This window comes from Pleurodeles waltl, chromosome 4_2 (assembly GCF_031143425.1).
Source record: "Pleurodeles waltl isolate 20211129_DDA chromosome 4_2, aPleWal1.hap1.20221129, whole genome shotgun sequence".
In the NCBI taxonomy this organism is placed as follows: Eukaryota; Metazoa; Chordata; class Amphibia; order Caudata; family Salamandridae; genus Pleurodeles; species Pleurodeles waltl.
Window position 1 is genome coordinate 8,797,081 of NC_090443.1, and position 15,661 is coordinate 8,812,741.

The window sequence follows — 15,661 nt, forward strand, 5'->3', positions numbered from 1 at the left end:
CAGGATTTTGGATTTACGGCCTACCATGTACCTTCTAGAAGAGTTTGGAAGGGTCGCTGGGCTTAAGGCAAACACTACTAAGTCTTATTTCTTCTCGCTTAGCTGGGATGGGCAGGAACTGGACGTAGCTGCAATAGGAATGCAGTGGGCCTCTCATACCTTTAAATATTTGGGGAAATACACATCACTGACTGATGGATCTGAGAAACGGTAACTTGGAAGTCACATTAAGGGTATTGAAAGGATTACTGGCTTTTTGAAACTCCCTCATCCTGATGATTATGGCAAGGATCGCTCTTGCCAAGATGGGGGCCCTGCCCAAGATGCTATACTTTTACTAATTCCCTGGTTTGTGGCTCTATCAAGTGGTTTTCATAGACACTCTCCTGCAACTACTGGTATGGAACAGAAGACGGCGGGTTGTCTTGGGTGTTCAAACACAGAATTTGTAAGGAGGCCTTAGTGTTAGTTACATTACCTGGCAGCCCATCTACAATGCATGGCAAGATGTATTTATAGTGTGAATGTTAAGGAACTGGGGAAATTCGGATAATAATTAAACCAAGGTGCTCAGATTGCGGTTCTAATGTGGAAGTCCATCAAAACCCCTAGACCCAGTTCATTACTTTCGGGACCATTGAAATTTTGGAAACCAGGCATTGCAAAGACCTCTGGACAACCATTGCATGCTTCAACTTTATCCATGATTGGCCTCCCATGCGTGGAACTCCATGTTTGGGCCTGGACCCTGATCATTTTTTTGACTGTTGTGCACTGAAACTAATATTTGAGGGACTATGGGGCACAGGACTATACATGCATTACTTTAGCGTTGAAGATAGGGAATAGTAGGTACATGGTTGCATATCTCTATACAGTACTTACTAGGCTGAAGTATATACAATTTACCTTTCTACGCCAGTCATACCTCTTCTCCATGAAAATCTGTGAGATATATGAAGGGGACCCTAAGCCTTCCGCCAGTCTCTACATGCAAATGACTTCAACACAGTGTGGGGCTATATCCGGATTAAGGAATCTAGGGCTCAAATAACACAGCATTTAATAGGGCCTTGAGATAGAATGATTAAATGTAGGCCAGACTTTTGTTCAATAGTTAGATTCACTAGTCTCAAACCTAGAAAAGTGCGTAATAGTCTATAAGACTTAGCACTCGCATTGGTGTAGTTACTAGTGGCAGTGACATTGAAATCTAATCATGGACCAGCACTTGCAAGATGGAAAAGGGATGCTGAAGCTTAGGCTAGGGCAGAGGAAGAGACATTAAGGAGAGAGAAGGCATGTGGGATGTGTAGGCGCCCATTGTCAGATTTGTGGTATGAAGTGTTGCAGAGTTTTGTTAAATATAGTCCTATAAAAGGACCATTACAGGAGGACACAGAAGTAGATTGGTTGCGTAACACAGCCTGACATGCTCTAGTGTACTATAATATTTGTTTGCATTGACAAAGAGGTGCCCCAATTTGCAGAACAGACTTAAAGGGATGATGGTTTGCAAGCAGCCACACAACAGTTACTTCATAAACATTAGATCCAGTGAAAAAATATTCATTGACTGACTCGTTTTGTTAAGTGATAGTTTGTGTTTATACATTATACCATAGCCTTCTGAAGATGTACCTCATACTTACAAAAACACATGTATACATTTATGTATGTAACTGCATTGTTAACAAGTGGGATAAAAAGCGAGATGTAAACTATAAACAATAATAAAAGGAGGCATAAAAAGTCAAAAATATATTGGTTCTCTGCATTGAGATATGCTTCTTCATTACAGATTTAGTGAGCCAGTTCTTTGAAAATGCATGCTTCCCTGGAAGACAAATGTAAACATAGATCTACAGGAGATTTTAAAGTAATTTGTGACAAGCAGCTGTTCAGTGCTTAATAGCATTCAACTTTTCACTGTCTTTCAAAAGCAGAACGAAACAGCAACCTCACTGTCCTACCCATTGATTGTCCTGCTAAACTTTTGCAAGCTACGGGGGGGCGGCAGCAGCACCTGCCGGGCCCCTACTTATAGCGCCACTGAAACGCTGAAGATATCCAGGACGGCACTTTCACCCTCCTGTTTGTCAGCGTGAAGCTAGACTTAGAGACGGCCGCCGGTTGTGGATGAGGAGGCCCTGGAGGATGACTTTTTTTTTTTTTTCTCTTTTCCCCCCCAACCTTGACCCCTGTGCCCCCCCCCCCCGTCTAAAATAGGGGGGTCGGGGATCAATCCCTGCGTCTCCCACACTTCCTACGCCCATGGAGGTAGGTCTTTTGCGACCCCATTGGGAATCTCTGTGTCATTTGACACTGTTGTACATCAGGTTTTGTGACTCACAATTTGCGAGCACAAAACCTAATATTCGTATATGTGGCCCTCAGTCTCTTAGAGCGAAGCTCGCAGTTCTTTAGAATCGGGAAATAACGACAATAATGCTCACGTATTGTGCGGCAGCATCAACTCAAGATAGAGGAAAACATAGGCTCAGGTTCCTGTTAGCGCGAGTTCGGTTTCTAATGCATTTTAATCTAGGAAAAGAAAAAAACAGCTCCCATAACAATATTATGTCCAGTACTGCCTTGTTTTCGATACCGTTAATGAGATGGGATCACCTCATTAGTAAATGACCAGGACGAGGACATTAGGGAGAACCACCTGTACAGTGAAAAGATAAATGGGCCTTTTGCCACACACGCCGTCGCACCTGTCCTTTCACCGCCTGCTGCAAGTAGTGTGATTAACCGAAAAAGCACTACACGGGGCGTAAGGGTGCGAGATGTGTCATGTACGTAACTTCTGTTCCAGCGACACTAAAATGCACAGGGACGGCGCATGCGTACTACGTGATGCTAACATCATGCTACCGCCACTTCTGATACGATCACATGCTGCACATGTGACAAAGGAAAAAAATCACGCATGCCTCATTATGTATCGGAGTGAGCGTGCGCAGCAAATTGGTACGTGAACCTCATGCTCATCTAAAATGAAAAGAAGCGCATCTGTATCCTTTCCATGCAAAAAGCAGTATGCGCACGTGGTAAGTGTATTGTAGACAGAGCATGCGCAAACGCTACAGTAGCCACTGAGCATTACATATAGAACAGTGTCCCTCCTCCAAGGTTGAGCAGTCACTCTACTGCCAAATAGGAGTCTGAACTGGGAAAAACCTGAGTTACTAGGTACTTTAAAGGTACGTGAGAGATAGAAATATATGCGCCTTGGCTCTGTACCGTCTCTGTGCACGGTATAAAGAGAGATTTGTGTAGGCGCAGAGCTCTATCTGGGATGTTCACAAAGAATGAGCTTTATGTGTGTGGGAAAGAAGCCCTTGAAAACAATTATAATAATGACAGTTTTATACGATAAATTTTAAGCGCTCTAAAGAACGGTTATTACTGTTTCCCAAGTCACGGGTTCTCATTGGTTTGACTGGGCACTGAGATTGAGTTAGCATGAGCTGTTTTTGATAATTAAAGTAGTGTTTCATATAACGTTTTTGGCGACTCTAAGCATTGTAAATAACAGCTGTTATTATAACCCGTTTAATATGACTTTGTTTTGGCTATTCATGGGACTGCATTTGAGGGCAGATGTTATTTTTAATATCAACTAGCACCTCATATTAACAGTTTGCTCCCTGTAAATGATGTATACCAGCTATTGCTATAACCCACTTTAAAAGTACATTAAACTAGCATTTTACAATAAGTCAGTGTTGCTCTCTGATTACTTGCATCTCTGACACCTTTGATCTGCAGAATAAAAATGAAAAACAGAAAAGAGATGTCCCGGCGGAGTTCAGATCAGGTGAGTGTCATTTGTTTTCACTCTTATTAATATTTATCCAGTGGCGTACTTGGTGGTGGGGCGAGTGGGAGAGGAGTGTTTGGGGGTTTACAACCCCCTAATAAATGTAATAAACAGGTCGGGTATAGTGAATTATGGTGAAGTGTCTGCCGAATTTCACAAGGAAATTTTACATACACGCTAGCAATAACGCACACACTCTCCCTCTGTTTTGAAAATCCTCAGAAATGTTGGTTATTTTACAAACTACTATGCTTTCTCTCACGTAGTACGCCTACCAATCTGCATTGCTCTCCCTTTTCACTGTGCCATAGGCCCCTATCCTACACCATGCTAGTCGTATAATGTATGTTAACATATGCTAGCGTGATTTTTGGAAAATATGAAGCTCGCACCCCCCATCTCACTGACCAGGCTACGTCCCTGTACTTGCCACTGCATGCATCAAGTACTGATAATGCCAAATGTTGTAAATAGTTGGGTCTTTCCTCAGTATACTTTGTACTATATCGCCTATTTAATTACCTGTGTGATTTGTTTTAAGACATGTATTGCTAAGTAAACTGTGCAATATTATCAAAAATCATGTAATCTCCCTAGGAGATACACACAAACAGTTGCTGTGCACCTGCTACGTACAGTCACAAATCCATGAGTGTGTTTTCATTATAAATAAGATTTAGGCCCTCATTATGAAGACGCCAGGGCTGCGGTGCCGGTCTCACCGCCGACCCGGCGTTGAAGTCCGCCAAATCACGCGTTCGGCGGTTTGGCTTTGCCCATCCCGCCTCTTTTCCATGGTCCGCCAGGCTGGAGGTGAGCACCTCCAACAAGACGGATGCCGTGATACTGCTAGCAGTATTATGACGCAGGAGACTGCCAGCATTTTGATGGTCTCGCATCGTAGTGACAGAATAAGCATTCCTGTCATCAGGATACACTTGCACACTTCCACATACCCTCACACATGCACCCACATCACTCCCAAACACAAACACACCCCTACTCACCCACACACTCGCATTATACAGCCCCATTCACACTAACATACTTACACAAACACCGCACTCATGCACGTATTCACTCCCCCTCCCTGGCGCATACATACATTCACATCCCCATCTCCCCTGCACTGCATACCTGCACTCACACGCTCTCCCCGTCCACTGACACACATGCACCCACTGTCCCCGTTCACTCACACAAACACAAACCTCCCTCCCAAAACACGCACTCCGTTCCCATGTTCAGTCACCTAAACACGCACACCCTTCTCCCAGTTCACTCACACAAACACGCACTCCCTGCCCCATCCACTTACATGCACATGCATAGATGCACTCACCCCTTCCATCTGCTCAGTCGCACTAATGCACTCAGTGGATCACACCGGCACACACGCACTCATGCACTCACCCCCTCCCCATCCACAAACATTTACTCACCCCCATCCACAAACACTCATACCCCTCACACCCTGTCCACAATCACTCAGACATGCAGACATGCACCCACAAAACCCCCCCCCGCTTTCACAACGTTCCCATTCGCATGCAACCCCCCCTCCCCTGTCGGACGATCCACTTACCTCGTCCATCGAGGCGGTCGTCTGGGAGGGGACAGGTCCCTGCGCTTCCACTGCCTGCAGCGCCCCACTATCAGGACACCACCACGCCGTATTACGGGTCAAAATATGCTGTGGGGCATCCTCTTGGCATGGCAGTGGCGGCAGTGGAACCGCCTCTTCACTGCCGACCGCCAACATGACAGGTGTCGGAATTCCACCCGAATTCAGAAATCAGTCATAATAGTTCAGTCTTTCGGTGCCCACGGCTTTGGCGGTCTTACGGAAGACCGCCAAAGTCGCAATGAGGGCCTTAATATCCAACAAGGTGGATGTGGCTTCATCCATTGACAAGATTGTTTAACAACAGCCTCCAGCCACCACCGATTGCAAGTGTCTCTCCTCACAGCTGTTAACTGTCAAAGCAACGGCAATAGAATGCTGGTAGGAACCAACTGGGAAATAGTGGAAAACAGGGGAGGAATGGAATGTTACACTTGTATAACATATGATGAACGGCTATTCAAAACGAAGGAATGGGGAAATAAAGGAGCATATATCTTAAAACATATATCATTACTTATGATAAATTACAACACTTCTCCTTCTCATAGAAGACCTCTGTAGAATGTATGAAGGCAATAATACATTGAAAAAATCAAATGACCATATAATCCTTGTGCCAGACAGGAACCGCACGAGCCCTTGCACTGCGATTATTCCCACTGTATTTCAATTAATCTTTTGACTCTCCTTCAATAAATGAATTATTCTGAGTTAGACAATGACGTGTCCTTCTGTCCATGCTCCACATTCTGACGTCCTCTAATGTTTTCACATTTGTTATTTTCACAAGTTTAGAAAATTTTGTTCCACACCCATGGTGGGTTTACCCATTACCCAGTCGCCAATCTTCCATTTCCCTGACTTGGAACCATACTTTTGGTCATATCTTTTCCTGTACACTTACTGATGTCTTTTGACTTGATCCTTCATTTTAGCTTTATGATCCCATTTAGGCTCTCCCTCACACAGTGAGTTGGGTGTCAATTTGGTGCCTGGTAGCCTCTCTTTAGGTGCTAAGAATTGTGATACATTGGTAACTGAATTTAGGGTTGTGTGATAGGACCAAATTATTTTCTTCAGAGGTGAATTGGACACCATTGTCTGTTACTATAGTGCTAGGCACACCTTCTGTCATGAATGTATTGGTAAACAAATACACCACAGATTGAGTTGTGATGCTGCAAACTACCCTGGTGGTGACCCAATGAGAGTGATAGTCTACCAGTACTAACACAAATTTACCAGGCCCACATAGAAAGTTTTAGTGGACCAATGATGTAAAGACCAAGTTTATCCCAAGGCTTGGATGGCACGCTCACAGGGGATAGCGGTGTGCTCCTGGTATTCTTGCTTTTGACACTGATGGCACAGGTCAAACAATCCTTGACTTTATTTTCCACAATTCTATCCATCCTAGGGAACCATTATGTGGCCCTCACTTTAGACTTGGTCAAGCGTCTACCCAAGTGACCATCATGAGCCAATTCCGTTATCTTATCCTACAATCCCCTCCCTCTCATGACCTTGTCATAAACAATACTTAATTCTTGTCTTGCTGCCCAAAAATTCTTGAGGTCCTGATCTAGGTTAGTAGACTTCAGGGACCATCCTTGGACAATCTTTACCTTTACATTTAATAGAGTTGAGTAGTTTTCCATGCAAATATTCCACTCCTCCCTTGTAATGCTAGGGATATCAATCAATAAAATAAGTTCTTCAGATTTATTTGCATTTTCTTCTTCCTGTATGCATGGTAGCCTGGATAGATAATCCACTACGGAGTTTTTGAGTTTTTATACTGGGAACATATTCAGTTTTGAAAATGTAACCTTTCATGCCTATGAGCCATTTAGCTAATCAAAGAGTAGTGGTCTCCCTCCCCTTCATTGAAAATTTATAAATAAGAAGCTTTTGGTCAGTGGTACAGTAAACGGTAATCCCCAAAGGAAATACTTAAAATGTGAAATAGCCCAAGTACATGCAAGTGCCAAACACTCTACTGTGGAATAGTTACATTCATCATCTTTTAATGCCCCAGAATCAAACGCTATAATTTTCCACAGTTTGAGTTAAAGACACTCCAATTCCCTTCCCACTGGCATCAGTGGTTGGGGTGGTTTAATGTTTCGTGTCAAAATTACCCAAGGAGGAGGCAATAACAATGGCTTTTTGACTGATGTAAGGTCTCCTTGGCATTCCACATCCCATTTGAAATGAGTACCTTTTTTTAAGAGGACTCTTAATGGCGCGGTAATATCTGCAAAATTCTTGATAAATTTAGTCATGTATTTAACTAACCCTAAAATGGATTTTAAATCCTCCTTGTTTACTGGAGGAGGAGTATCTTTTACAGGATTGGCCAAATCAGGTCTAGGTCTAATTCTGTGGTTGGAAATTGTGTGTCCTAGGTAATCTATTGAATGGACTCCCAAACGCATTTGTCTTTTTTTAAATGGCTAGACCTGCTTTTTTGAGTGCTGTCAAAACGTCCCTTAATGAGTTGTCATGATTGGTTACTGAATTGGCATAAATAAGTATGTCATCTTGGGAGCACAAAACATTTTTTATCCCTTCCAAAATTTGTTGCATACCTCTCTGGAACACTGCAGCTGCTGATGCAAGACCAAATGGTATCCTGCAGTACCTGTACGCCACGAAAGGAGTTGTAAATGAGGTTAAGGATTTGGAATCTTGGTGGTATGCTGAGGAGTGATCAATTACGCTAAAGTGGTTGGCCTCTCCAATTACACTGATCATTTCGTTTATTCTGGGTCCAGACTTTTGGGTGACCACAACTGGAACATAAGGATCTTTCAGTTATTTATATGATTGTCTGCTTGACCAGTTTATCTAATTCCTCTTGTAAAGGATCACGTATTAAGTCAAGAATTGGTCTTACCTTTTGTATTACTGGTACTCCGTTGTTATTTAGCTTGATTTTGTGTTGTACATTTTTGAGATGGCCTAATTCATCAAACATCAGAGAACTCTTCACACAGTTTCTCATACTGTTCCTGTGTGTTCTTTCTCTTCCACAATTGATAACAAAGGTTCCTGGCTGTTAGGATGAAGTTTGATCCCTAAGGCTTTTTGGTGAGCCCAACCTAATAAATTAGACCCTCTTTTTGTCAGATAGATCTTTCCTGCCGGGGAAAGCTCTTTAAAGGTTATATGCATATTCACCATTCCTGCTAATGGTATGGTGTCCTTGTTGTATCCCCCAGGTTCTATATCTGTTTGTAGGATGACATACACCTTGCCCCTAAATTTCTCTTGAAATTGTTGTAATCGATCAGCGTGTAAGGATAGTATGAGTCAACGTACATTTTGAAGATTACTCTATCCAGCGCTATGTCACAGGTGGGATAACTACTCACAGTACTAGATACTTCACTTACTACTTGGAATACACATTTGTTTGAACATTCCCCCAATAATTCCACAACAAGTACACTTTTTCTCATCATTTAAGTTTTTACATAGTCTAGCATAATGCCCTTTCTTATTGCATTTCCTACAAACCATGGAATGTGCAGTACAATTGACATTATTGGCTAAATGATTAAAATTTCCACAGCGAAAACATTTAAATTTTTCCTTTCTCTCTTTTTCAAATTTCTTTTTACTACTGAGTCTGAGATTTTCCCCCTTTCTCCTACTTCTACTTCTTTGCCTGGGCGATCTTTCACTAAATGAATAGTGTCCGAATTGTTGTGTGGTTTCATTTCTCCAGTGCACTCTTCAGTGTGTTCTATAGTTTTAGCTATTTCTACTGCCTCCTTTAAGTTTCCTGCTAATAGTGTTTCCTGTATCTAAGGGTTGTTTGTGCAACAAAGTAGCTGGTCTCTAATTAGGGAATCACACAATAGGCCAAAGTCACAGTACCAACTAAACCTCTTACAACAGCAATGTAACTAGATATTTTTTCATTCTTTCTTTGTATTCTACGAAAAAAAGTGTGCCTTTCTAATACAGTGTTTATACTTTGACCAAAATGTTTCTCTAATTTGTTGGAAGTTTGATAATATACGTCTCCTTGGCTATCCTCATCTTCAACCCCGCTTTCAGGATCTGGTAGATTCTCATAAACGTTTCTCCCCTGAATACCTAAGTTGTGAAGTAAAACTCATAGTTTTAAGAAAAGGGAGCGAGGTCACTACTCATTAGGGTTCGTTAATTACGTTGCCTCAGGGAAAACAAACACTACTTTCCTTTAATGAAGCCTGGGCTGCTACACTACCTCAGGGTAGGACAGGCAGTATGATCGCACTTGACGGGAAGAGTTTTATTGACAAAATGTTTGAAGTGAGCAATGTGCTGGGTAGTGGACTTTTCACTGAATAGGGCTGAATTAATAAAAGCTTCAGGATAAATATTCACGACTTCTTGTTTTATTTTTCCGGCGTCATTGACAAAGCAATTGCAGCACAGTGGCTGTAATTTCAAGGGGAGGAGGCTGTGAATGCTGACCCCAACCAGCAATTTGTCACCAGTATTATAAATAAGACCTAAAACATACATCATTACTTGTGATAAATTACAACATTTTTCTTTCTCTTCCTCAGCACTTGACCTTCCTTGACTCTGTCCCAGGGGTCACCCACCGTCATCGAAGGTCTCAGGCCCTCAAACTGTTCCGCATAATACAATATTTGAAACCATGCCTGCATTGTTAAGAGCAAAACATCTAAGTTTCGGAATGAAATGCTGCTCAAAACAAAGCCAGAACTGCTTGAAGGTCTCACACATGGCATGGGACCAACTAACGTCCATGATAGTCCCTCATTATGCACCTGCAAAAGGTGTAATAGAATTCACTCAATTCCATTAGAGCAGCTCCTCATGCAAATGTATATGGCTCAAAAGCCCTTGGCCGATTTGACACAATTGAAGCAGCAAGCCAAGGTTCTAAAACATTTTCAGCTACTTGAAGCAGATGGCTTCGGACTACCATTATAGAAACTTATTCCAATCCTTGGGTTAAATTGCCTCTTAGCAGCCTCAAAATTCATTGCATGTCTTTGTTGCACATGGCAATTTTTGGGCCGTGTTTAAGGCTGACTCACTCACTGATATTTGAGTGTAAGGATTAGGATAGGTTTAGGGTACGAGTGAGGGTAAGCACACTAGGGTTAGCAGTGGGAGAAAAGGTTAGGTTTATGATTTTGGCTAATGTTATGCCCGTAGTAAGGGTAGATGTAGAGATAATGCAGGGGTTAGAGTAAGGGGTAAGGTTTAGTAGTTACAGCTTATGGTTAATAATGAAAAGCATGTCATCTCCTCTCTCCAGTTACTTTACTCTCTTTTAAAGGTTTACAGGAAGGCACAGTGGTGTGGAATTTAAAAAAATGTAATAATAAATCCTAGTATCCTCCTGTCCCTTTTTAGTGCCATGCATTAATGTGACAAATAATGGCAGTGTTCTCATTATATCAGACTTCTGATAAAAGCCTCTTTGATTTTGTTAGGGTTCATATTATGTCAGGGTTTGAATTCTAGCAAGGCCTTGTTTTTGCCATCCTTCCACAAACCTACATACAGGGCCTCAAAGTGGGGGTAAGTGATAGTGTCAGGGTTGGAGTGGCCTGGGAGCCTGGGAACACTCACAAACTAATAAGTATAGGGTCCTCATCAACTTCTTTCCATTCTGTATCCACACCGGAAAATGTTGTGAATGTACTCCTGGCAAAAGGAGTAAAACCTTTTCCAGAGTGAAGAAAAAGGTGATTATGGAAAGTGATTTTGCAATCACTCAGCAGATTTTCACATGAGCAAATCTATTTGTGCAGCATTGTTCATGCGAAAATGTAGTTCACAATAGTATGCAAAGAGTATTCTTTCCAGGTTTATTTCTGTGAACTCGTCATTCCAGAAAGTCGAAAATCTGCACTAATGCAATGATATATACCTTTAGGTGGACTCTTGTGATTTCATGTTGCCCACAATGATGCCCATAATGGTTTTACATTGATTGTTTATTATTAATATTTTAAAAATATTGGCATACATCAAATTATTTGTACAAAATGATGCCTCAAAGATATAGCATTTAAAGTTTCTTTGGACTGCAGTTTTTTGGTTTTATTTTGAAATCTTGTTTTCATACTGCTGCATGTATTTGCATGTAATTAGGGAGCATTATAAATAGCATGAAATTGTTACAGTTTGCAACATGTCATGTTTTTATACTGGAACCGCTGTCAGTAATGCAAGTTGAGATCACAGCATTTCCTTAGAGCACCAAAGAATTTGCATTTATGATCCACATAAGCTAATCTCAACAACGTATATGTGGACATTACTTTGCCCTAGTGTCAAGCAACGCTCTTTCACAGATTCATATTGTGGTACTGTAAACTGGCAGCCAAAGGAGTTGTGCTACATTTGTTTGGGCTTATTTGTCCAGTGAACAAAATAAACATGAAAACTTGTTATCTTCTCCACCAAATGATACGTCCTGGGTGTCAGGTGATAGGAACTTCACATCCTTGAGGTAGTGATGCTGCTTCTGTCTTAATTCTGGGGTTGTGTTGACCATAACGTGTTTTTGGTTTGCTGCGAGATAAATCTTTAAAGTGTATTGTATGTTTTGACGCATGTAAACCAATTGTGTATTTTCATACTGCAATAAAGATTTGGATAATGACAACAAGCAGTGAAAAATTTGGCAACTTCTGTAATATAGATTACTCTAAGTGATACTACTACTCACCGTAGAGTTTTTGCTGTTATTTTTTAAAACAATTGTTTGTGCATAAAAAGCAGTCAGGGAGATTTAGGGAGGGGGGCACATACATTCCTCACTTTAGAAAGTATTATAATAAGGATGCGCAAGACTTGAAGTAAAGAAGGTTACATTCAAGTAATCAAATTTTTTACATACATGTTGAAACTGTTTGTGTGTAGTATTCTAACAAGAGTATATTTCCCCTAGAGACACTACACTTTTTAGAGTAAAACAACAAATCCAAGTATGATGTGCTGATATGATGGTTTTAGTCATTGAAATTTGTTTTTTTATCTATTTTTCCAAATACCTTACCACCAAATGTTTTAAATGAAACTAGAAAAGAAAATGTTACATTTATCATTTTAGAAAAACGTTCCCCCTTTGTCATGTCTGCCATCACATGTTGAGAGCATATATACCTCTAGGAGCAGACACAAAGAAAGTTCTCAGTTGCATGAGTATATATTTTCAACATACATTTCCTGTCATTAAGTTTGTAAATCTATAGTGCAACACTTTCTGTTACAGGCACCACTTACATTTTGTGACATTGTTGCCTGTTTTTCTGAAGATGAGTGGAAACTTTTACACCACTGGCAGCAAGACCTTTACAAGAATGTGATGAAGGAAATTCAGCAAGCCTTCAACTCGCTCGGTGAAGTTGCTCTTTGTCCGCTTTTAAAATTAAGAAATGTATGAAATTGTATAACTGATTTACAGTCAAAACCTTTAGATGGTATTGTGTTAGGCCAGCTTTGATCTCAATGAAATAATTTGTTTGTGAAAATTGTAAACTACCCTAGCATGCCTCAATTTCTTGTGATCCATATTTAGGATATAAAATAAAAATGTATATATGTATACATGCTGGTTAGAAAACAGGTATATCTCCCATTGCACATGTTCTGGGCTTCATATAAATGGTCATTGCAGCTGCCTTGTGAAGAATAGTGAGTAATTACATTATCTAGAGCCTTTGATTCTGACAGCTTATTGAGGCAACTTATAAGAAGAGTATCATGAGTGTCCACCTTGCCTCAGACTTCATTTATCTGAGTGCAAGGAACTGTACTAAACAGTAGACAAAGGGAGCTGTGGTCTTTAACTTCGTGCACTGGGAAACGTGCAGTTTGTGTGATAGAGATAGGGCCAAATTCCCATCGACTTCCAAAGAGTAGAAATAACAATTGGACAGAAAGAAAGCAGAAAGTTCCTATTTACAATATTTTGAAAAAATATTCCATTACACACATTGTAAATATGACTGCATTTTCATCACCTGCCTACTTACAAATTTGAAGTAAAAGTGTTTACCCCACTCTAAATTACATGTTGGTACATCCTCATTTAAATAAATTTAGCATTGCAGGTTATCGCCATACATTGTGTCCTACTTCACATACTAATATAGATTTCGTAAAGTGTCCTGTGTAAGAATTTTGAAAGAACACTGAACGGATTTGGTGGCAGTTTTTAGAGATATGATTTGATTGAGTTCCGAATTATACAGCACAGTTGTGAAACAGAAAAGGAGGACTTGGTGCTAAGATCTCTAGAATACAGTAATTACAAAAAAAAGGAAGAGGAGACAAAAAATTACAAAGTAAATAGAAGGGTTTTCACTAAGTTTATTCCTAAAGGAGAGATGGGAGGTTGTCATGTGGGGGTGAGATGAAAGTTGGTTTCAAACCCTGTCTGACAGATAACTAAAAGCATGGAGGCCAAGTCTCTTTCTGCTTGGATGAGGGATACATATTTGTTTGTTTATTGGCAGTAGGGTTTAAAGTGCTTGTTGGTATGTACCTCTTGGACAGATTCTGAATGTGGCAAGGCCTGGAAGCATGCACTGACTTATGGCAAAAGCAGAGAGCTTTGAACAAGTGTCTTTTTTAAAGGTAAGCCTCTGAAAACCATAAAGGTGCAGGCCTTGAAAATTCTACTCCCGGCAAGTCATATTTTATCAGATCGAGCTATTTTTAGGACCTACTCTCCTTTCTGGCTAGTTGATAAAGAACAGGTGTTCTGTTCAGTAAGAAACTCCAGGGGCAATAAACATGCCTTTAAATCTTGTGATCTTGTCACATTAGTTCTGTGTTCAGAGGCTAAGGTCAAAAGTCAGTGTGTCTTACAATTAATTTTCCTTCTGACTGCAGAGTTCCAGTATTCTGTAAGATGAACTCTCTGGCCTGCTGTACAAAGAGTTACTTAAATGTTGTGTGTGCAGACATTTCAAAATATATTTCAGTAGTTTTGAAAGCCCATTTTTTGTACTTCTGTGTGATGAATTTCTTTTAAAAGGATGAAAACAAATCACAAAACTTTGGTGATTTGCAAATGATAAATATGTTTTCTGAAACCCATTTTTCACAGATTATCGGTAATACACTATATTTTATTATCAGTAACACTGCAAGTTAGTGGAATTATTTTAGGACATGTCTTGGAAATTTACTGTCCGTAAATGACAGTGTGCAGCCACATCATGCTTTAGTAATATATTTATTAAAAGTGAGTGTTTAAACATAAACTGAGAAACACTCTTGCCCTGATAACAATGCTATTAGTAAACTAAGAGGCAAGTCATGGATCATATATCCCCTGTATGTGGGCTAGATCTTATTATACATTAGCAAACATTTTGGGGGTCATTACGTGTCTGGCAGTTACTAGACAGCCAAACACAGGGATGGCGTTCTGGCCACCAGGGAACGTCCAGCTCCACCAGAATCGGAGATACCCGCGGTCTGGAGATGGTGGCAGTCCTAATCTGCGAGGGCAGCGCTGTGAGAAGGACTGCCTTGGGGATTATGACGACCTTATCTGCAAGCGGTTTCATGGCGGTACCACTGCAAGGAAAATGCTGGCAGAGAACGGGTGCAGGGGACCCCAGGGAGACCCCTGCACTGCCCATGCACTTGGCATGGACAGTGCAAGGCCCCACTGGCCATCACCCTAACAATGTTCACTGTGACAGTGAACATTGCAAGCGTGCTGGTGCACCCTGCCGGCTGCAGCATTGCCGCTGGCTCGATTACGAGCCAGAGACAATGCTGTAGCCTGTTTCCCGCTAAGCCAGCGGGCGGAAAACTCAGGTTTCCACCTGCTGATCTAGCAGAAAACTCTTAATGGGGCTGGGGGGAAAGTAGCCAGTGTGTCGCAACCTCCCCCATTGGAAGTTCGGCAGACGGTAAAAAACGTCCGCTGAACTCATACTGACCCCCTTAGTCTATGTACTCAAACATAAGATGTTTTTTGGTAGAGCAGAAATGCTAAGCGCACATATTTGAAAGTGTATTCGTATGTGAGAATGAAGAAAAAGGCACGGTAAACTCAAATATTTGCCTATATTTACACAATTTGAGACCCATTTACGGGACAAGTACTTTACAGTTAGGTCGAGTAGATTATTCAAGTTACTCGGCCTGCAGTTCTAGTAAGAGTTTTATAATTTGTCGAGGCCTAACGTGGTAAATCA

General features: G+C 41.1%; 1 protein-coding gene across 7 annotated transcripts in view; it reads left to right on the plus strand.

The window, feature by feature from the left end:
* The first annotated feature begins 2,960 nt into the window (after window positions 1-2,960).
* Window positions 2,961-15,661, plus strand: part of LOC138292042 (zinc finger protein 613-like) — a 54,073-nt gene continuing 41,372 nt past the window's right edge. For 2 of the 7 annotated variants that reach the window (XM_069230375.1, XM_069230380.1), the window contains exons 1-3: window positions 2,962-3,056; window positions 3,778-3,826; window positions 12,758-12,841. In XM_069230375.1, coding sequence (XP_069086476.1) covers window positions 3,003-3,056; window positions 3,778-3,826; window positions 12,758-12,841 — 187 coding nt within the window. In that variant the 5' untranslated portion in view covers window positions 2,962-3,002. Of the gene's footprint in view, window positions 3,057-3,115; window positions 3,210-3,777; window positions 3,827-12,714; window positions 12,842-15,661 lie in introns of those variants that run through there. The other 5 variants (XM_069230376.1, XM_069230378.1, XM_069230374.1 and 2 more) reach the window with 4 other exon arrangements.